Genomic DNA, 21,742 nt, shown 5'->3' with positions numbered 1-21,742 from the left:
CCCTAGAACAGAAAAGCTGTCAGAGCTGCTGCGTACTCACACAGTGTGTCAGATCTCAGCGAGCTGCTAAGGAACGTGCTGGAGCCTTTGATAGTGGAAGAAAGAGCAGCCAGTTTGAGGCTCCTGGAAGTGGCATCCAACTTCTCGTGCTGGAAGAGGAGGACATCGTAACGGGAATGTAGGCTACACACCAGATTTACAAAAAACAAAACCAAACACACACAACAGCTCTTTGGGTGGAAAGGGAAAGAAATCTTCAAGAGATTTATAGTCGTAGTGAGCCTGAGGATGGCATCGGTGCATACACTCTGCTGTCAGGTTATGATACATCTGGATAAAGATAATCTAATGCAGCCGTCCTGCTATAAATCCAGCCTCCGTGAAGGTGATAAACCCCAGTTTTTATTGAAACTGTCTTAGAAAGATGTCGAATCAGCTGTATGGTTGTTTTGGAGGCTGCGGTCTGTGCTGCCGATGCATTTCTATTACTTTATTCAGTCCTTTACATCACTGAGCCTCAGACAGCAGTTTGCTGATCTGCAGTGTTCAGCTCGTGATGTGAAGATGCAAAAAGCCGGTGAACTGAGCGAACGGACAATCCATCGAGAAGCTGGTGAGACATTATGAGTCTGCTTAATTTAATGTAAAATTTCCTTTACGCCATGCATTGATCAACATGGACAGTGAAGTGTGCTGTGCAGGATTCTTAGATTATAGCTAAAATAAACCATCTGAGTGAGTTTGGGCTCAGGGAAGGGAACAAGGCAGCGAAATGCACCACGCTAAAGGAAAGGGGCTGCTTTCTGGGTCCCCAAAATACCTGTATGCATATCAAAAATGCTCGACAAAATGATTTACATAAGCAATCTCAGTCTTTCCAGTAAGTATACGCCAAAAAATCATAACATTAAAACCTGGCCACTTAATCACTCCTGCAGACAACTGAGACCACCCCACCTGCACCGCCTCAAGGCAGTGACGCACAGAGGGCTTCCCTCCATCATAATGCAAAAAGAAAAACTGCTCAGAAACAGCTCGAGTAATACAAATCAGAGTCTTAGGCCTACCAGCATCTACTGGAACAAACCTGATCCACAAAACATCCCAGCCCGAAAGATCCACTGCCAACGTCCCAGTGCCAGACACCACAACATGTCAGAGGCTGTTTAGGAGGCAGGAGGAAAAGTCCCACAGTATAAAGCAGGTGTTTTTAATGTTGTGCCTGAATGCTGTGTACCTGTGCTGCCACACTTCACCCTGCAAGTTTACAGGTCTCCAATAACGCTGGGTAAAGTGTGCAGGTTTGAAAAAATCTCTTAATATTCTGTGGTTCTTTTGCAAGGTCCACAAAGGTGCAGCGGCTGCTTAAACTATGACACAGAGGGCTTGTTGTCTTTTATCCTCAGGATAGGGATCACTAACTTTCCAGATGTCCTACGAGGACAGAGCAGCGACGGACCAAAGAGATAATCTGAGCAGAAAAGTCTGAGAGCCTCAGCTAAACGTGGTGTGGAAGCTGTTTGTAAGCACTGCTGCCTCTGTTTAAGATGGAAGTCTTATAAAAACACTTCATCCATCCTTTTTCCTTAGACAAACCCCGAGTGGGCAGCAGCTATTAAGCTAATGCAATCGCCACTTATCACTCAACGCGGGAGTCATTTGGCAAACCAATGGGGTAATCTGGCAGATTAAAGCCATTTAAAAAGTGACTGTATGGCTGTTTAGGGGAGGCTGTAAACTGCTGATGGCAATCAGCTGTCAACAACCATGTCTTGACAACTCCCTCAGCTGCTTTATAACAGAGAGGATGACAGTAGCAATTAACAGTGAGTGGCAAATTCAAGTTGGGGTTTTGTTTTTTTGGGGTGGGTGGGGGTGTACATTAGTGGCACCCCCAGAGCCTGTCCCGCTCTGTCCATCCATGCTACGTTACCACTGTGCGAATTTATTCATTTATTCATACGAGCTGCAAATGAGGTGCAGTGCACACACCGGCATCTGTGTGGGTGAGCCAGACTCATAACCGACTCTCAAAGTCAGGCTATCCTTATCCAAACAGCTGCTGTTTGAACAAAGCGCCGCAATTAGTGACTGAAATAGAAAAAGTGTAGGTTGTTGTTTTAAAGTATCGTCTCTTGCTAGGCATCAAGGTACTGCAACCGTGTGTGTCTATCATACTCTGTACTCTTGGATCCTGCGTTTGGACTCATCCAGCTGGTGCTGCAGGTCCCAGACGATCTCTTTGTATTTGGCGTAACGCTCCTCTACCATCTCCCTCTGCTGCTGTGAGTCCTGAACACACAAGACGGAGGCTGTGTCATCAGACTGCGCGACTATTTCTAAACAGGCAGAAAAGGATAAAAGCGCAAGAATCTAAACAATCTTTAACAGTTTTTCTGTCTCTCTTTTTGGGTTAATTAGTCAGAGAACAACTGAATAAATAGTAGTGGTGTCAAAGTGCACAAGCTAAACTTTTGAATTCAGCAGTGCTTCCTATAACAGTAAATTAGAGCCTGGCAGTCCATTACACTCACACACAAGTGTTGCAGGACTCTGCAAACTACACAATACCTGGATGTGACAGCACTACACATAGGTGGGCGTGATTGTGAAACAAGACAAATATTTAGTTACTTAAGGTTTAGTTGGAGCTCTGGACTTATCGAATAGATTTACATTGACTACTGATCAGCAATGACAATAACAAACAGAATTTAAAATGTTGATTACCTCCCTATAAATAATAAAAGCCCAAATAAGCACGAGCATACTTGCCCTTAAAAACAAAAAGAAAAATCAATAAAATAACCATTAATTATTTAGCTAAATGTAGTATAACGCACATTGGTATTGATGTGCATGGAGTCAACATGGGATAACAGGCTCTGTGTCTCTGCCAGGTTAGACTGAGTCACTCACACAGGTGCAGTTAAGCTGATGTTATGCTGGTGAGTGAAGCACTGAGGAGAAGCAACCTGCTGAGGCTCAATTCTTCATTTACTTACTGGGCAGTCTGACCCGAAACCAACGGCCCCGTCCCCGTCATACTGAGCCCTGTTTGTGGTTGGCTTGGCTGACTCACAGTTTGGTGCTCGTTTTTAGCTTCATATGGATGTAATCCTGCACTTTGTACCGGTTTTAATTTATTTTTACACTATTAAAGGAGACATTGTTCTGGACATCACATCACCACTGCCCCAGTTGGTTCCTTTGGCAGTCCTGGCATTTGCTTGTTTTGTGTATTAGCAAACAGATAGCTTAGCAACAGCTAAGCTTAGCTTAGACAGCTGAGCAAAGGAATAAAATACTTTTAGGTCTCTGACAATAAACTCAGCAGTGATGATTCTGCTGAGTCATGCTGCTTCATGATGCGGAGCTTTAACCATGGAAGATGCAATTAGTCACATCTGCCCAGTGCTGAGCCTCCTTCAGCTGTTTTAATGCTTCACTGTATGTGTCAGGAACTTGAGACTGACAAAGGACTAAGAGGACCGTCGCTGATAAACATCTGTCATTATATTGAAAATGATGATCAGGCCATTTAGGTTAGTGCTAGAGTTTGACAATAGGGAGATGCAGACAGAACTTTTTCATGTGATTTTGTGGCATTTAGACTGTCTTGCTGCAGCATCTTAATCAGGGAATCCTCCTTATGTTACGATGATTGAAAGTTTAATTGGCTCTTGTGTTTTGTCCATTATGTTTGCCTGCTAATCAGTTGTGCAGTGGTAAAGTTAGTAAAGCATTAATTCCATGGTTTTGCAATTAATAATCCATAATTATAGGATTTAATCCTCTTATATGTGACTACTCAGAGCTAATTGTGCAGTTACTCGGTTAATTTTTGTGCGTACATTAACAGTCAAATAAAAGCAGTAATCTAGATTTTATGTGATCCCCACCTCCAAATCTCTGAAGTTCTCCATAAGAAGCTGTTTTTCTGGAATAGACTCCAAGTGGTCCAGGGCTACTCTTGTATTCTTAAAAAAAAGAAGAAAACATACACACACACACAAAAACAAGAATATTTAACAAATGTAAATGGAAGATACTGAAAACAGCAGCTGTGTTTTTAACATCATAATTACAAGTTATCCAAGTGATCCCGACACAGATGTCAGTACATCCAATAACACAACGAGGAACCCCAAAAATCATAAACACGTAGACTGCACAATGCTACAAGACCAAAACAACACGTGGAGATTTGATGATTAATAATATTGGGGCCACTTCCCAATTCCATTAATTGCCTCTCCTTTTCCCTCGCCACTTTTTCCTCGTTCGTCAGCACTTCCCACTTACAGCCAACAAAATACATCAAAGAACAACAGCGAGGAAGGAACAGTCGATGAAATAAGAGTGAAATGAGACGTCGCTCCGAGTCGAGGTTCATCTTAAACGATAATCACTGATGAAGGTTGCACAGCTGGATGAGACGTTCGTGGGTTTAACTGCTCTGCAGAGTCGACTGACGCCTTTGTATTTGCACACATAATGGATGTACTGCCTAAACAACAAGGGTCCGTGGCTGATACTGTTAGCAGCACAGTTATGTATTATTTATACCCTCCCACATGACAGTACTGAATGTGGAGTACCAGACACTGCATACAAAATTAACCTGAATTCTGACTGTGCACACATCAGTCCAAAGTTATTTTGTAAATGCATTTATGATCCAGATACCAGATCCATAATGGACTTCAAAATAAAAGTTTCAACACATTTCAAGGTGAAAGCATGAGCAAAAATATGATGTTTTTCTGTACTTGACCACATACGCCCCAAAAAGAGCCGACACGTGGCAGACAGCATGAAAAAACCCATACAGCTTTGGAATAATTCAGCAAGAATGTATCTACATCCTGAACAACGTGTGACGCCTAACAGCAAATCTCTGCACAACGTGTGGAGCTGAGCTGTGTGCCAAAATGAAATGATGCTTTCTACCAAATTTATTGGCAACAAAAACAAAAGCACAGTGGCATTAAAAAATATGAGAGTTCAGAGTATGAAGGTGAAGGTATGAAATCAAATGTGCCTCCATGGCACACAGCGTCTCCTCTGCCTTTGGTGCGTATGTAGCCAGCTACAAACTTAAGACACCAGTAGCTGAAAGGGAGACGTCCTTCCTGGGCACTGTACTCAAATACGGTGGAGGAACATGATGGCGTCCACAAACTGCAAACCCTCTACTATGTGTTTTTAATAGATTCATTATAAGTTTCTGAGATGAAATCAGTTTGTTAGAAGATGTAATTACACACAATTTTATGTATATATATGAGTACAGTAACCTTCTTTTTCCTGTAAAATAACCTCAAAAAGTTACTGACTGTACCTTTAAGCTCCTCTCACAACATCTCTCTTCTGTTTCTAACCAGCACGTCCAATTTGAAATTTAAAAAAAATGGTGTGCCTACATGGTAAACAGACATGATGTCATACTGCTTGGTCAATTCAAAAGCTAATTGAGGACTTGTTACAACACACTCAGCACAATCTTTAATTAAGTACTACTCTAGCTGCACTCCCTTCTATTCATCTCTTCACTGTACCTTCAATAGCCTTTTTGTTCACATGCAGATGGAGCATTTAAGCATCAAAAGAGTTGCTGTTACAAGGCGTCACACTGATTGCTACGCTGAATGGCACGCTGACGTACAAGTAAGATTTACTTGATGATCCCCATTTCCCAGGCTGGTGACAGATGGGTCGATGTGTCCTGCCACTTTGTGATTGCAGTAAGCAAAAATGATGTTGGTGGTCCGGGCTATTTCTTCCTTCTTTCTTGTAACAGCTAAATGAAGCCTGGAGTAGACAAGCATGCTGCATAATAGTGATGGATGGACAGCGTGGCTTGGGTGGCTTTGTTTATTTATTTTTTTAAAGAGAGTAATAAGTGATTGGGTCAATACACTCTTTCAGCGGTGCTAATTAATTTCTGGCTGACACGTAATAGCTTATTAGAGATGTTAGTGGTAGACGTTAACCGTTCGGATGGTGAGGTCGATGCTGCATTGTCAGTGCAGCCTGGTTCTTAACCTCATCAGAAAGACTGATGATGATTAACAGAACTCTGAGCCTTGACTAAAGAAATCATTTTCTGTGTTAGCCTCTATGGGCTGCTGGACAAACACAGCCTTAGGTGAACCTGCCTACATGGCTAAATCCAAATACAGCTGAAAACCTGAAACAAAAAAAAAACTAATAATAAAAACAGAAAAATGATGTAAAACATCACATCTTACCATCTCCAGATCCAAAACACGGTCCTAAAAAAAAACCACAAACACAGTAACATTACTTAACTGCATATTTCAGACAGTGAGTCCAGGCAACGGCTCAAAATGGTGGCTGAGCAGAGAGAAACCACGTGTTTGTGTTCGCGTGTGTAGGAGGAAAATTGACAGAAGAGAGGAATAGAGTGTTCCAACAAACGGGTAACAAGGGAATGAAATGCAGGGGCTAGGGAGAGTCTGTAGCACACAACAGACTTCTTATCACACACACCGACACACTCGCACAAAGACAAACCGCTCTCGCCGCTCATCCAGCTCCTGACTGATGTTCCCTCTCTAACGATGCATAAGTGATGCTATGCCTCTTATCTGCCACTCAAACACACACCTGCTCTTCCCTCCAACCGACTGCTTCTCCCCCTGTGCCTGTAATGTGTTGATGGTTTCTAACAGGGGGACTTTTTTGCCGCCTCTGCCCACCCCCGACTTTCTTTTTTTTTTCTTTTTCTTTTTTTTTTAACTACGTCCTTCACACCGTCTTTTCTTTTTACATCTCTGTCTCCTCATCCTTCATAATTAAAAGCTCGGTGGTGTCTAAAAGGGTGCACAAGCTCTGGCAGGTGCCATTATGCAGCCACAGATGAGCCCGCAGAATCCGTAACACACATGCACATTCACACAGAGCTAGACAGTTTCTTCTCAGACGGTTCGCTGCCTGTGTGTGTGTGCGTGTTTCTTGCTGTTTAATAGTGAATAAAGGACCAGTCCACTTGAGACTAGGTGGGTTGGTGTCCTGCCAAGTGTAGCTGCTGCAGTATTGAAAGACAGAAACAAGGCCTCGAGTGGCTTTTAAACTCCAAGCCATCTTGTCCGCAGTAATTAGCTACTTGTCCAAGCTAGGCAGCAAGGAGTCTGTCAGGCCTACAGCTGTGAAGTAATGTTTGTAACACACCCTCAGAGAGCTCAGATGACCAAAACCCAGAAATACTCACTGTGCAAAAATCTTGAGTCTCCTGTTCATTTCTTTATATTTAGCTTCCAAGGAGCCATATTTAAAAAAAAAAATGTTTTTATCTATTTTTAATTAAGGCTTCTTTAGCAATAGTTTGTAATGGCTTCATTTGCCAGCATGACAATGATCCCCAGACACACTGCCTATTCAGTAAAAGCATATCGTAATAGCAAAACACACTGTGTTCCTGAAGACTACTTAAATAAATGATAAGAGAGTTCAGGCTGTGCTGAAGAATAAAGATGGTCACACCAAAATACTGACTGACTTTCAAGCATGTTAGAATCGTACAAACTCGGCTTTGTCTTATTGGTGTATTTCCATGTATGTTTGCACCTATTCCACATTTTCCCTGTAAAGTTAAGAGAAATGATGGGTGGCTCAAGACTTCTGCACAGCACTTTGCCAACTTAAACACAAACTCAAACTAACTATATACATGTATATATGTATATATGTGTACATATATATATACGTATACACATACACATATATATACATATATACATATACACACATATACACATACATATACATATATACATGTATATGTATATGTATATATGTGTACATATATACACATACGTATATATACACATACATATACATACATACATACATATATATACATTTTACACTAACCTGAAGGCTTCTCATTTCCTCCTCTTTCTTGCGACTTCTCTCCAGCAGCTCTGGAATGACATCAGTGTGTAAGAAGAGAAGAAGAGATGGTGCTGTTGATGGAGTGAGTTGTCAGAGCACAGTCAGATGTCAGAGTAATATCTGTGGTCCATATGAGCTGTGTAAGGCCAGGCCAAATAATACTAGCTTTTATTGTGATGCCTGGTCCACCTGTGCAGGTGCTGAATGTTTTAATATCTGAAACCAATACAGAGCAAAGACAGTTTCTCGATGAAGACAACTATTACTAATTGGATCATTTTGCAGTTTTAGTGTGACAGGATGCTGTTTTCATTCACGAGCTGCTCACTTACTATATTTTGCCTTTTGACTGTTGTTTCACAACACAAGCCTGCTTGGGTTTTAGTTAATAATGATACAGATTCTGAGACCAAACCATTTAAATGTACGTAGTAATAATAAAAAATACTATTTCTTTTTTAAATGGAGAAGTGGTTTTCTAACATCTAACCTCCAAGAACACAAGAAAAGATGATTTATTTTATACTGATTACATTCTGGTCATGTGATGAACACTAATCCAAACACAGCTTGGTGCTGTGCAGTGCTGATGGATTATTTTTACCCCGACAGGTAAATGAGCGACAAACTGCTTATGTTTGTTGATTGTAGCGCCAAACAGCTTTAATTATGATCACTGGCTGCTTAATGAGACATTGTTTTAGAGGAATAACTCTTAATTTACTGAGTGATTCTGTTTTATTAGGCAAAGACAACAATACCCATGGTGTTTGGCATTATTCAAGCAAATGATTGTGAAAGCATTTCCATTACTGAAACAGTAAAAGATGGATAATGTAAAATAATAATGTTACTGTTGCTTCCCCATGGTCAAAGTTTGTGATTCAACCATAAACAGAGACAGACTGGGCGAAAGTGACATCCATGGGAAAGTTCACTCGTTTCACATTTGCCAAAAACATCTCGATTCTGAAGACTGACAAAATAAAAGCTGTATTTTCTGAAAGCTGTGCATCCAGTTATATGTAGCATAAAACATCATACCAACAGTCAAACATGGTGGTGGTAGTGTGATGCTCTGGGGCTGCTTTGCAGCTTCAGGACCTGGATGATTTGCTGTAATTGATGGAAACATGAATTCTGCTCTCCACCAGAAAATCCAGGTCGTTTTAATGCCCTAAAGATTGATTGGATTATTCAGTGGGACAATAATCCACAAATGGAGCACACTAGTCAAAGTCTGGACTTCATTCTGATGGAGATGCCGTTCATCCTGGGAAACCCTCCAATGTGGAGAGTGGACTAAATTCCTCCACAGTGATTTTTAAGACTCATTGCCAGTTATTGCCAGTTAACCAGTTATTAGGTTTATGGCGCAATTACATTTTCACACAGATCCAGCTTGGTCTGACACTAGAACTGCCATTATTCCAAACTCCCCAGAACCACCAGGAGGGCTAATTTTGACTTCATCATACCACAGCACTAGAAATGGCAAATAAATTATTTCTTGAAGAAGTTCAGTACTAAAGTACTAATTTCCTTCTAATTATTAAAATTTAAGATTTGAATCTTAAATTTAATTTCACAAAACAAGTATTAAAATATCATTTTGAGGGTTTTCATTGGTTTTATAAATGATTTTGACCATTTCATTACAGATTATAAAGTTAAATAGGGAAAAAAAATTAACTAATAAGTGATATAATAAATACAGAATAAATAGCAAATAATTGAAGTATTACAAAGAAAAAACATTATGAAGAGTTAAGTTTATTCTGGATAACGTGGAGCTGCGCTACAATAAACACTGTGACAAGGACTGAACAGTTAGCCACAAAAATGTAAGAAACATACTTTTTTATTAATTACTGTAAAAGTAGAACAGTCGAAGTTCATCATCTAGTTCACGTCTGCCTCGGATCACCAAACCTGCAACTTCTGATCCGGCGACCACACCACGCGACCTCGTCACCTCAATCAGCTGCTCTGATCTATTTATTTATTTTATTTATATTTAGCCACTGTAGTTACATATTTATAAATCACATCCAGCTAATTTTGGCAGCCTTAAAGTTTAAAAAATGTGTGTAAACCATTGTGATGTTAGGTAATCTGTAATTTCACAGCAGCGATTTCACATCAATTTCTATGTGGTCAAAATGACGCCTTTGGCTGTTCTAAGTATAAGTGTTCATATTTTTATTTACCCCCCACACCCCAAATTTCAGTAATTTATCAATAAGCCCGTTTTAGAAAAAGCTATGAAATATGAGATTCTGTAGTTTTAATTTAACAGAATTACACAGTTTTTAAAATGCCATGCGGTCAAAATCATCGCATTTACTCGAGTTCTCTTTACTAATATAAAAACTGGTTTGATGATCTGAAACATGTAAATGTGACAGGACACTACTTTTTCACAGCTCAGTGTCTCTGCTGACCGAGACGTCCATTCCCGTCTCAGCTGCAGGAGGCTCTGTAATACTAGAACAGCTGTTTCCACACATACACTGCAGACCTGTTTTTAAGGGAAAGGGCCAACAGGGAGCACTGCACAAGTGATGAAAGGTCTTAGGAAAAATACACAAACCGCAACCGCAATCTGACACAAATCCTGTACACCACACAATGTCTCCACAGAGTGCTGGCAATAATGGCTAATGTGCTGAGATAAAAACAAGCAGCTCTCAGAGCTCACGAGAATACAGCTCCCCCTTTGAGAATATTCATTAATTAGTATTTACCATAATGCATGGTTGAGGATATAGTTGCAAAATGCACCATGTAATTACAGCATGGTGGGAATTTGTAATTCTTGAATTACAGGGAAAAAAAGCCGTTACTGAGAGGAAGAGTTTATAGCAGAGGTGATAAAATCCACACCTTCAATACTCAGATACTGCTGTTGTGACAAAAGATTACTCTTAGCTCTAACTACTAAAGAGACCACATCACTGCTCCTGCCTGCAGTGCAGACTCAAACTGCTGATCCAGAGACAGGAGGAGCTGATTCCAAAGGTGATCTTACATGTTTCATTCACTGATTTGTCCAATCACCTTACTCGAAAGAAAAGAAAAATGTAAACAGATAGCTAACTCTGTTTCCATCTCCTTGACCATACCCAGCTATCCATCTGTCTTCAGTCCCTCTGTGTCTTTTAGCTCTCCTTCACTCTGGTAATGGAACACAAATTAGGTTCATTTCCCCGTATTGTTCAGACGAAGCGCTGAAAACAAGCTTCTCTTCCTCTGCCAGTTACAGCTCATTAGGAGAAATTCAGTCAAAAATGGGGCTCACATTGGGAAAAACAAGTCATCTTTCCACGCAAGGCTCAAAGTTCACAAACCATTAAGATGCTTTCTCAAACAGCTGCAACTACAAACAGTCAGACCCATCCTAACAAACAAAAAACAATGATTCAGACACACAGACAGTCATTTTCACCAGCATCCATTACAGCAAAGCACAACAAACAGTGAGTAACAAAAACACTTCTGTCACATGCCTGCACTGAATTACTTTTTGCTCTTAATGATGGTGCGATTACATGTAAATGTGAGAGGATGAAAACGGGAGATTGGAGTCTGACAGCCGTATTAATCAAAAGGAACCATTAGAGAGAGAGAGGAGACTTTCATTGAGAGCTGGCTATGATAAGTACAACTTCTCACCCTCATGAATGCTGTGAGCATGGAGAACTAAAGGACTTCTCATCCCGTGCACTCTAACAGCTGCTAGCTACTTTTACAGGCAGAGTGACTATGATTTGTGTCGCCTGATGCTGTGCAGGGGCATCCCGAGTGTGAGTGAAATCAACATGAAGGTGTTTCTCCAATTAGAGTCTACCTTTCTTTTCAGTGCTGAGAGAGTGCATCAGCTTCTCCTGTCGGTCCAGGCGCTGCAGGAGAGCTCTCTGCTCTGAGTCGCGGCTTTGCCTGAGGGCCTTCAACTGATCCCTGGTCTGCTGATGTTGCCTCCTCAGGCGCTGTTCTCTAGTGTCGCGCTCACGCACCTCCTCACACAGCCAGCGCAGCTTGGTCTGGTTGGTTTAATAAATACAAACATTGTTGTAGTTAGACTGAAAACTGTGGAGGGGATCAGGCCAGCAGGCCTCGGGCCCCACCATGACACACTACATTTAATACACAGGTTGGAACATAAAAAGTGATTTTCTGGGTTTTCTAATATACAATCCTGCAGGCCAATCAATGCAAAGGACACTGAGCAGGAATTTAATTAAGAGGCCAAAACTTCCTGATGGAATAAAATCCTTATTTTCCCTGTGCAGCCAAATCATCTCATAAAAATTTTCAACTTAATTTTTCATTACTTTCAAAGGCGTTTTCCTCTATCCGGTCTAAGCTGCCAGTTTACAGCTCTGCTGATAATTCAGCTCAAATCTCAACATTGTTATTTTTTCATTTTGTCTTTTAGCTGAATCCAGACCCAGCTTGTAAAGTCACATCAGAAAAACCCCAAAACCACACAAAATGAGCACAGCAGCAGTGTAAATTTACTGTTTCCTACAACAGGCTTCCACAGCAGAGCCAAATGACTGGTTCAATTGTTATTCCAACTGTGCACTGTAAGCCTGTAAATCATACCTACATTATACTACCATAAAAACTCTTAACAAGGGAGCTAATTACCTCCCTTGTTCTCCAGCGTTTTACTCTTGTAAATGCACATTACTCTGAGAGAATTCCTGACAGGAGATACATTATAGTGATAAACACTACAAATTGTGCAAACACATTTTAACACGGTATCATGCATCACAGCCACAGCCTTAATTACACATTTCTTTTGAAAGTTTACAACAATAAACGGGGATTGATTTGTCTCGGAGAAAGGCAGGTGGCAACTAAAAGGGCAGAGGACGACAGCGAGCAGCTCCTCTGTCGCATGAGCCCCGCGAGAACATGGAAACGGTTATATAACTGATATAAAAAGCACCGATAATAACAAGATATGGCTGCACGTCTGTGAGAAGTTTAATTTACAGCTATCGTTGGGAAACCTGTTAAATCTCAACTCTTATTTGACTTTCATTGACATTTGAATGACACTGACATTTTATTGCAAACTCTAAGCACACATTGGTGCACAGCAAAATTGTTCAACAATGAAGCATCGTAGTTGTCTGAGAACTTTTTACCACAGTAAATGTTTGCACAAGTATATCTCCACATCTATCATCCGGTCGCTGTGGTGGAGGGCTTTCCTGGCATGAAGACATTTTTGGCATCGCTTAAAGCTGTTTTATCCAGACATGAAAGACTTCATGCAGTTTCGGTAATTGAGGTTTTAACTACTCAACCATTGTTTATTAACTGTTCAGAACTCTTAGCAACTTATTAAGAAAATGCACACGTTTCTGTCAAATGAGGTAAAGACAGCTAACTAGAGGCTGCCTCTGACTGGATGCTGCTCAGACCTTCATCCACGCCATCTTGTCCATATTTCACATTGTTTAGCATGTTGGGGACAAACTGAGGAAACAGTCACTAAAGCACAGGAGTCTCTTTATAAACAACCCTTAAAAAAACTGGACAAAAAAATCTGGTGAGTCGTCATTTAATGAGTCTGAAAAATATGAAATCATTTCCGATATGTGTTTGGTATCAAAGATCTTAAACGGTCTGGCAGCTCCTCCACCGCTTCATTTTTTTAACTTTTGCCCAGCAGAATCTGTCAAATCTACAAGGTTATCTTCAACTTAAGACTGTGCTGTACGTTTTCATCACTCTGCTTTCTTTTGCATTAAGAACTGCAGCTCTATCACCAGCTTTAAAAACTCACAGAATATGAACACTGATGTCTATTTTCTCTCGTTTGGTGCTCATAGCTGTGCGGATGCTTTGTTTGTTTTGTGATTTACGTTTGTGATCTTCTCCATGTAACCTGGCAAAAAACTGCAAATTAGTTTTAAGCTAACTCTGGCAAACCCTTATGTTAATATTATATATAATCCCTTGTTAAAACAAAATTCTTCACTATTTCTTTACTGTATTATTTGTGTGTGTAAGAATGGTTCTCTCCAAACAAATCAAACACAGATACCTTAGTCTCAGCCAGCCAGCGGTGGGAGTCCTTCACCAGTTCAGGTCTCTGAGAAATTGCCTATTAGAAAATTACAAAAACAGGCAAATAAATACAAAAGCAAGCTTTCCTGTTGCTGTTACGTGTATATGTTGTAGGACAAGGCGAAGTGAAGTTCTGTAACTAGACAGCAAGTGAATCAAAATGCAGATGGACAAACAAGAGGACAGGAACCAGATCGAACAGCCTCCTGTCAAAACTCTTAACTTTAGTGAAGAGGGGCCTCTGCCAACTTAAATTGGCGTGCGCATGTTAAACAGCCTATGACACACACACACACACACACACACACACACACACACACAGAGTTAGTGCGTGTCATAAAAACGAGCTCAGAGAGTATGTTCATGTTCCAATCTTTCCCAGACAAGCTTGTCAGCATCAGCAATACAAAGTGACTGCCTGCCAAGTCCTAATGACTGCTGACACACACACACACACACACACACACACACACACACACACACACACACACACACACTCTTAAGGCAAAAAGATAGACACACAGATAAACACAGTCACATAACTAGATAACACTCAGTTGAGAGCACACCTCTGCCAAGTGCTATGCAGCTGCTGAAATGTGCCAGCTGCACATGTGGAGTTGTCAGCAAAGATTAATAATCCCTCCCATGCTTCTTTATCTCTTTGTTACACATGAGGTGGTGAATACATGTGCATGCTAATTAGATTTGGCCGTGCTGAGCCACATCTAAGTTTATGCATATCTATATATAGAATATGATCCATCTGTCTTTAACAGCCATTGGGGTTGCATTTCAAACACAGCGATATGTTTCACAATGCATAAAAAAAAAAATTCTCTTTTGTTTTTTTGTTAGCTACCTGTGTTGTTGGCATGGAGAGTAAGCTCGCATAAAGGAAGAATAACACACTCATGACAGAGAACCAAAAGATGATGTGGTCATATGACACTTCTCAACCTCATGGCCAGTTTAGGTTCACGCCAAATACAACTTTGCTTTTTCTTCTTTGGCTGTTAATGGGGGATTTGTTTCCTGTCTCTGCTGATGGTTAATCAGGAGCAAAAACAAGGTTAGTACTTAAGCACAGTGGTGCTTGAAGATAAAAGATAACATCAGTATTCTAGTATGGTTATAAACATTGCAGCATGTTTACACTGTTCGACATCATTGGTTAGCCTTTCATCCTTTGCTATTTAGCATTAAATACAACATAAAACTGAGTCTGATGCTGCAGGTTATAAAAGCCATAAAAGTAAAGCTTAAAAAAAGCCAAATAGATGAAGAGCTCTCTGAGGTTAACACAGTCCATTAAGGTATTACCAGCTCAACATCAGTATCGGCCAACATTTATCACTTGTGTTTCATCAATATTGCGCTGCTGCTACTTTCTTCAATGTTGTTGTTGTTGTTGTTGGTGTTGTTGATGGTGTTGTTGTTGTTGTTTTTAAGGAATTACAATTCCTTTGTTTCCTCAGAAACAAATAGCAACAAAAAACAAAAACTAAAAAAACAAAACAACTGTTATTTTTAATTTCTACATTTCAGTGTCTGTAGATTCCACAATTCATCTTAAGACAATCATTCACACATGTACTAAATTGTATTAAAATCCCTGCAACAGCTGCAGCCTTTAGTCTACACTAAGAGTAACTTTCCATGCATTTTTACCTCTGCTAAGGATGTTTTTGGTAGCATTTCTGTGTGCCCGTCATCTGTTTATAAACACAATCGCTGAAAACGTTTTGAATGAATCCTAATAAAACTTTGTAGCCAAATATACAATAGTATGATATTATAACAAGTTCAAGTTAATCATGTCGAATTATTTTCAAATGAATACCTATTACTGCTACATAATGTTTGTGTCATCATTTCTCAACAGCTGCCATTGCTACCTTTATTACTGCTGACTCACAGACTTCTTAGTAGTAAAAGTATTTTAAAAACAGAAGAAAGCAAAATGAATATACACATAATACAATAATATTCCCGTAAAAATAAGCACTGTCCATAGAGTGAGCTGCCTCCCAGAGTGCTTGTTGTTTGTTTCCCTAGCAAAAATGGCTGTCCTCTCTTTCCTCTGATTGGCTGGCCCATACAAACAGAGGGTCTTCACAGCAAGGGGGTGGGGCTTCTGTGCTTATAGCCCGAGGTCGGTGCTTGAGATGACCGTATTAATTACTAACAGCCCCACACACATACAGACAATGAAAATAGGAAAATGCATTCTTTCAACTCTCAATAAGTGCCCATTCATTTAAAACAGGAACTATAGTTTTAGATTATGATTACAAGCTTTTTTAGGCTCCAATGGCCATGAAAGCATCAGTACCACGTTTTGGAAAACTGGGGTTTTCCCTTCATCCAAAACAGAAAAGCCCTCCTCAGCCTTCTGTGTTGTGCCTACTGATGGCACAAAAACATTTCTTTAGAAGTTTCATGACTGGTAGAGTGATAACACACTCCAATGGATTTTGAAAAGGTAAAAACAAAAACAAAAAAAGCCAAAAACAAAACAAAACAAAAACTCCACCCCACTCCACTCTCTGTGACAAACCTTTTCAAATAGCTTTTTGAGCATGTTTATAGAGACTTACCCACCCACCCTGCTAACAACGTGAAAGCATACCCCCTCCTGCCGCATAACGAGGGAAAAAAAGAAAGCCAGCAGATATAATAAACATGAATTCACATGGACGAACTCACACACAGCAATGAACAAAGTAGACAAAAGTATAACCCCTTTTTCAAGTACACCCTTGTGGCAAGGTGTTTACACATGATCCAACAGACATGGAAAACACACAGCAGGAGTTTTTGGACCCTTTCTGTCCTGCGCCATGGCAAGCAACGTCGTCACCACGCAGGTGTCAGGCAGCGTTTTCAAGCTGTCACTCAAAACCAGATACAAACAAAAACGCATCTCCCAAGTTGTTGCCACGGCAGCTCAAAGAACGGCAACAGAGCACCGCTGTGCAGAGGTCCCCGTCTCAGGGAGCGTACAGCCATATACCAGAGCATGTGACTGTGTGGGAGGATAAAACATGGCTCTGCGCTTCTCGCTCACGCTCTCTTTACTTTTTTCAAAAACATCAAAGGCCACACGGCAGAGTAGCAGACAAAAAGGAGGTGAAACTGTTGAAAAACTGAACAAGTAGGCTGGGAGTTGAAAGTGCTGTCTGTGGGCCTGAAGTGAAAGAAACACCACTATTCCTCACAGCAGCACTGCAGCGGATTCCAAGCATCTGCCACTGCTAATTTAAATGTGCGACTACCCGGTTTACATCTCTTTCACAACGCGAATAAATGTGTGGCTGTGCGTCTTTGGTTACAGTGTGTTTGCTTCGCCTCCCACTGTGAAGAAGGAAAAGCTGGGAAGAATTTAGAGAGAAGCAAAAAGGCAGAGATGTTAAGACCAACAGCAAGTGGAGAGGACAGAGAGATATGTTTTCATAGAGATTATCAGCATTACTCTTCATTAAACAGTTTATGAAAAGAAGAGGAGAGAAGACGGAAGGGAGAGAAAAAAATAACGACAGATGTCTCGAGTTGGATTTAAACAAAGATCTTTGATGCAGCTCAGCCCAAAACAGAAGAGTGGGAACATAAAATAAGCCACAATTGAAAGACAAGACACACAGGGATTTATTATAAAAGGAGATGACTCACAAGGTTAGCGTTTAAGGAAAAGAACCAAAATGACTGTGTTGCCATGCTGTGGTAAATTATGAGACTAAAGAGAAGAAGAAAAATTGACGCCAATGTGGAAGTGCCAAAAAAGACGCAGTTCTGGTGGCCACAGAGACAATCCCACAGACGTCCAACTAGCAATTAGAGACATGTTTACAGGCTGGGCCTTTACGCACACAGGTCAGAATTGTTTCCCTCCTTTTGTATAGCTTATTCATTTGAATACCAGCTCAGGTCTTAGTTCTTGGGTTGACTTTGACAGGCGTGCCACATGAATAGTGATTCATGTGGCACGCCTGTCTGCAGTCATCTGTCACCTCAACCAGTTCAAGTCACTGAACTGGAGCTCTCAGGCATGTTTGTGGTGCAGGTGCCTTTTTTATTGGTTTTAATGGAATTATCTAACAACAAATGTGACGTGTCATCCAAGGAAAACTTTCCTGCAGTCCTGGTGAGTGAAACTGAAGTATTTTATTTGTCTGTTACTTCAGCGGTCCCCAACAGTTTTTGCACTACGGACCTGTTTATGTCGGACAATATTTTCATGGACCGGCCTTTAAGGTGTCGCGGATAAATACAACAGAATAAAACCAGTACCGGTTCCAAAAAACACACGGGAGAAGACCCAGGGAAACCGAGTTAACGATAAAAACGGTTAAAAAAATAATGATAAAAACCGATAAAACCCTTGAAAACCATGAATTTCACACCCAAGCCTCAACTCTCACGACCCGGTACCAAACAACTCTCCGTGGCCCGGGGTTGGTGACCGCTGTATTACTTGACCAAAGTAGCAGGTGTCTTTTCCTGGGTGTTGCACTCATATAACAGCTGTTAACTGCTAACAGCTGTTAATTAAGCTTGCTAAATTTAGCTCCCCATTAATACCAAGTTTTGAATCAACACGGCAGCGGCCAAAACGCTGCAGAGTTTCATCACAGCGTGACGTCACTGTGGATATATCCATCTTTCATCAACAGTCTACGATGACAACCAATCAAGTTCCAGTTTACGTGTAAATCTGTCCCGCCTTGAGCTTAAACCTTTTGGCTACAACCTGTTACCACGTTTACAGTTTAAACCTTTTGTGAGGTCTCACTGACCTTAACCTGTCCACTAAAGTCTTGTTAGTTCATTAATGTGGCCAAAGCACCATGAAGAGGTGAATGAGACATCTTGCATAAAGGGGCTTTCAGTGCTCAAATAAAGTAGAAAAGCCATATATGAGTCATTTTGGCATAAAAATATCACCTGACTCGTCTTAAAATTAAAGTTGTATTTAGTAAAGTTTGTTTTTTCTTGAACTTTAAATATCTTTACACCACATTCAAACTTCTTGCTTCTTAGTGCTTTTAAAATGAAGGAAGGAAGGAGGGTATCATAAGGTAGCTGAAACTTAATGCACCCTTTAACCGTTAATGATCCCCCCCATTACCCAATCGCTATAAGTTTGACTTCTGTCGGCATCATGGATTACAGAGGAGGAAAGGTGTTGGCTTGCATGTTTGACTGCAGCACTGCAGGACCAGCTTGAGAAATCTATAAGAGCAGATAAGAGCAGCCAGGGTTCATTAGCCTGGAGCAGCAGAGGAAAACTAGCTTTAAGCGAAGTGGGTGGTGGGGGTGGGGGGTTAAAGAATACACTCAGTTAGTAGGCAGTGAGGAGGCTTTACAGTCTAATAAGCAGATTTATAGGTGCATGGTTCTGTACAGGTGGGTGATAAATAAATAGATCAAATAAGATATGGGGTATGTAACATGGATGGCTTCATCAGTCTGTTAAAAGGCAATGACACAGGTCACTTTTATATTCATTTTCCTCAAGACTTCATTCAAAGATGCTCACATTTACACAATGAGCCACAACACTCACTATTACTATAGAACCTTTACTTTGTCAAACTCAGACTACAGTCGTAGTTGTTATTAATGAGCCTTGTCAACCTGACCTGTCACACACTGTGTTCACTGCGGTAAAGAAGTTACGCTAAATATTTGCTTTATAAACATTTCCATCTGAAATAGATGCAACATTGTAGAAAGACATGCAAACTTGATCTTTTGCACTTTCTGTGATGTTAAAGAAACTCCGAGCTTGATTTTCATGTTTTTTTCATGTGTGTAGAAACTGTTCATCATGGATTTTTGGACATAAGGACAGAGGCCATAAAACAGATGGCGAGTCATAACGAGTATTTCCTTAGGACTTTCTGTCTCAGGTAACACACACATGCAACATTTATATAAGCACAACAACAACACACAAAAGATTATCAGGTAAAACTTGTAACTAGGGCTGCACGATTAATCGTTAGAAAATCGCGATCTCGTTTCCAAATCACAACGATTTAAAAAAAGAAAAGAAAAAAAAGACGACGATTGTACCGCATTTTGATCCGGGACGTAATCTGCATGAAAACAAGCGCTCACTCTTCCTGCTCAACAAATGACAAGGGCGGAGCCTTATACCACGTGATACAGAAGCTGTGCCGTGATGCTCAAATTGGCAGGGAAAAAACAACGGAGAACACGTCAGGGATGACGAGAAAGTGACAGGAGAAAATCCGTCCCGGTCAACCACACAAACATCAATAACGGGAACCTTCGTGCCTTGGAGAAGAAATAAAGTTCGGTGAAGCAGTTTTCCTACGCCTCCTTCGATCTTTTTACTAGCGGAGTTGACCTGTACAGTAAGCTAGTTGCCGGCTACGAGCCAGTCACGAAACCTTCAAGTAACTGCCAGAGGTTTCCTTACTACGGTTCGGAGCCGCGGATCTGGCGCGGTAACACTATACATGTCGAACTTATCACCTGACCAAAGATATGGCTCCCATCAACACTGTGCAAAACGAGGGATTTAGAAAAATGATCAACACCCTAGACAAACGCTACACAGTCCCGCAACTATTTTTCTATTGTTGCACTACCTGCTCTATACACGCAGTGTCCAGCAACGGTGGAGACGGAATTTCAAGCAGTACAACATTTTGCGGCAACCACAAAATGTGAGGCATTTATTGTTTTTATGTTTATTTATTGTTTTTATGTTCAGTTTCAACTGTTAGGAAGTTGATGTGCAGTTAATAAGTGCAATAAATATTTATATTGGAAAAGAAAATCATGAGAGAATCGTGATCTCAATTCTAAGCAAAAAAATCGTGATTCTCATTTTATGGAAAATCGTGCAGCCCTACTTGTAACCAACTGTAAAATACTTTCCAAGGTTCTCAAAATAGTTGTTATTCTTGCCACTGGCAAATAAACAGAAGACACAGCCTTATGCAAAATCACAATACAAGAACAGGTCTCTTCAGTACAAGTCAATGTTATTATTCTGACCGTTAACAACTGAGCAAACAGTGGGACAAAACAAGACTGCTACTCTCACTAACACTCCAGCCTGTAGAGACCTATTCTTGCCACACACTGTCCAGCATGAACCGACAAGAGAGGCAAGCCTAACAAGAGACTGTTTCAATCAAAGTTTGCATCTAGTGCAGCAACGACCTAAAGAACTATATATGTTTCTCCAGACTATGTGGACTGGCAGGACTAAATTGTGACTTAGAAATTGATCCGTGCTTGCCAAATGTGCTGTGAATGTATAAAAGCAAGCTGACAGTATTCAACACCATTCAAAACAAACAGCAAACAAAATGTAATAGGCAGGAAATACCTGGAGCTTGTCTTCGCCGTTCCTAGCCAGGCTGCGACAGGCTGCGTCTAGTTCCTCGCCCAAAGATGTAAGGACTGCCTCTTGCTCCGATTCCATTTCCAACACCTTCTGCTCCAACTTAACAAGTTCCGACTCCGAAACACGTCTCCGCTCGGCTGACCTGACCTGTGGAGAACGGCAGACAGCCGAGTGGAGTAGTGTTGCAAATTAGCTGGTGTTTCAATTCATGCCATTCTAGTTTAAAAGACACTGATAAGAACTTTTTTTTTTTCTTCATTCGTAGCATAAATGACATTTATGTCACCTGTTACATTATTATCAGATGTTGTTCTGGTTTTCCTCAATAAACACATTCAGACAGAC

The 21,742-nt window shown here is 40.7% G+C and overlaps 1 protein-coding gene across 10 annotated transcripts in view; it reads right to left on the bottom strand.

Moving 5' to 3' along the window:
• cep128 (centrosomal protein 128) overlaps positions 1-21,742 on the bottom strand; it is a 54,954-nt gene that overhangs the window by 1,868 nt on the left and 31,344 nt on the right. For 6 of the 10 annotated variants that reach the window (XM_025898966.1, XM_013268837.3, XM_013268839.3 and 3 more), the window contains 8 exons: positions 21,380-21,544; positions 13,988-14,047; positions 11,771-11,963; positions 7,900-7,949; positions 6,255-6,278; positions 3,903-3,980; positions 2,179-2,292; positions 41-149 (listed from right to left, as the gene is read on the bottom strand). In XM_025898966.1, coding sequence (XP_025754751.1) covers positions 41-149; positions 2,179-2,292; positions 3,903-3,980; positions 6,255-6,278; positions 7,900-7,949; positions 11,771-11,963; positions 13,988-14,047; positions 21,380-21,544 — 793 coding nt within the window. Of the gene's footprint in view, positions 1-40; positions 150-2,178; positions 2,340-3,902; positions 3,981-6,254; positions 6,279-7,899; positions 7,950-11,770; positions 11,964-13,987; positions 14,048-21,379; positions 21,545-21,742 lie in introns of those variants that run through there. The other 4 variants (XM_025898964.1, XM_025898963.1, XM_025898967.1 and 1 more) reach the window with 4 other exon arrangements.

This window comes from Oreochromis niloticus, linkage group LG15, assembly GCF_001858045.2.
Source record: "Oreochromis niloticus isolate F11D_XX linkage group LG15, O_niloticus_UMD_NMBU, whole genome shotgun sequence".
NCBI classification, from domain to species: domain Eukaryota; kingdom Metazoa; phylum Chordata; class Actinopteri; order Cichliformes; family Cichlidae; genus Oreochromis; species Oreochromis niloticus.
Note: the sequence above shows the minus strand (reverse complement) of the source record. Positions and strands in the feature narration are given on the sequence as shown.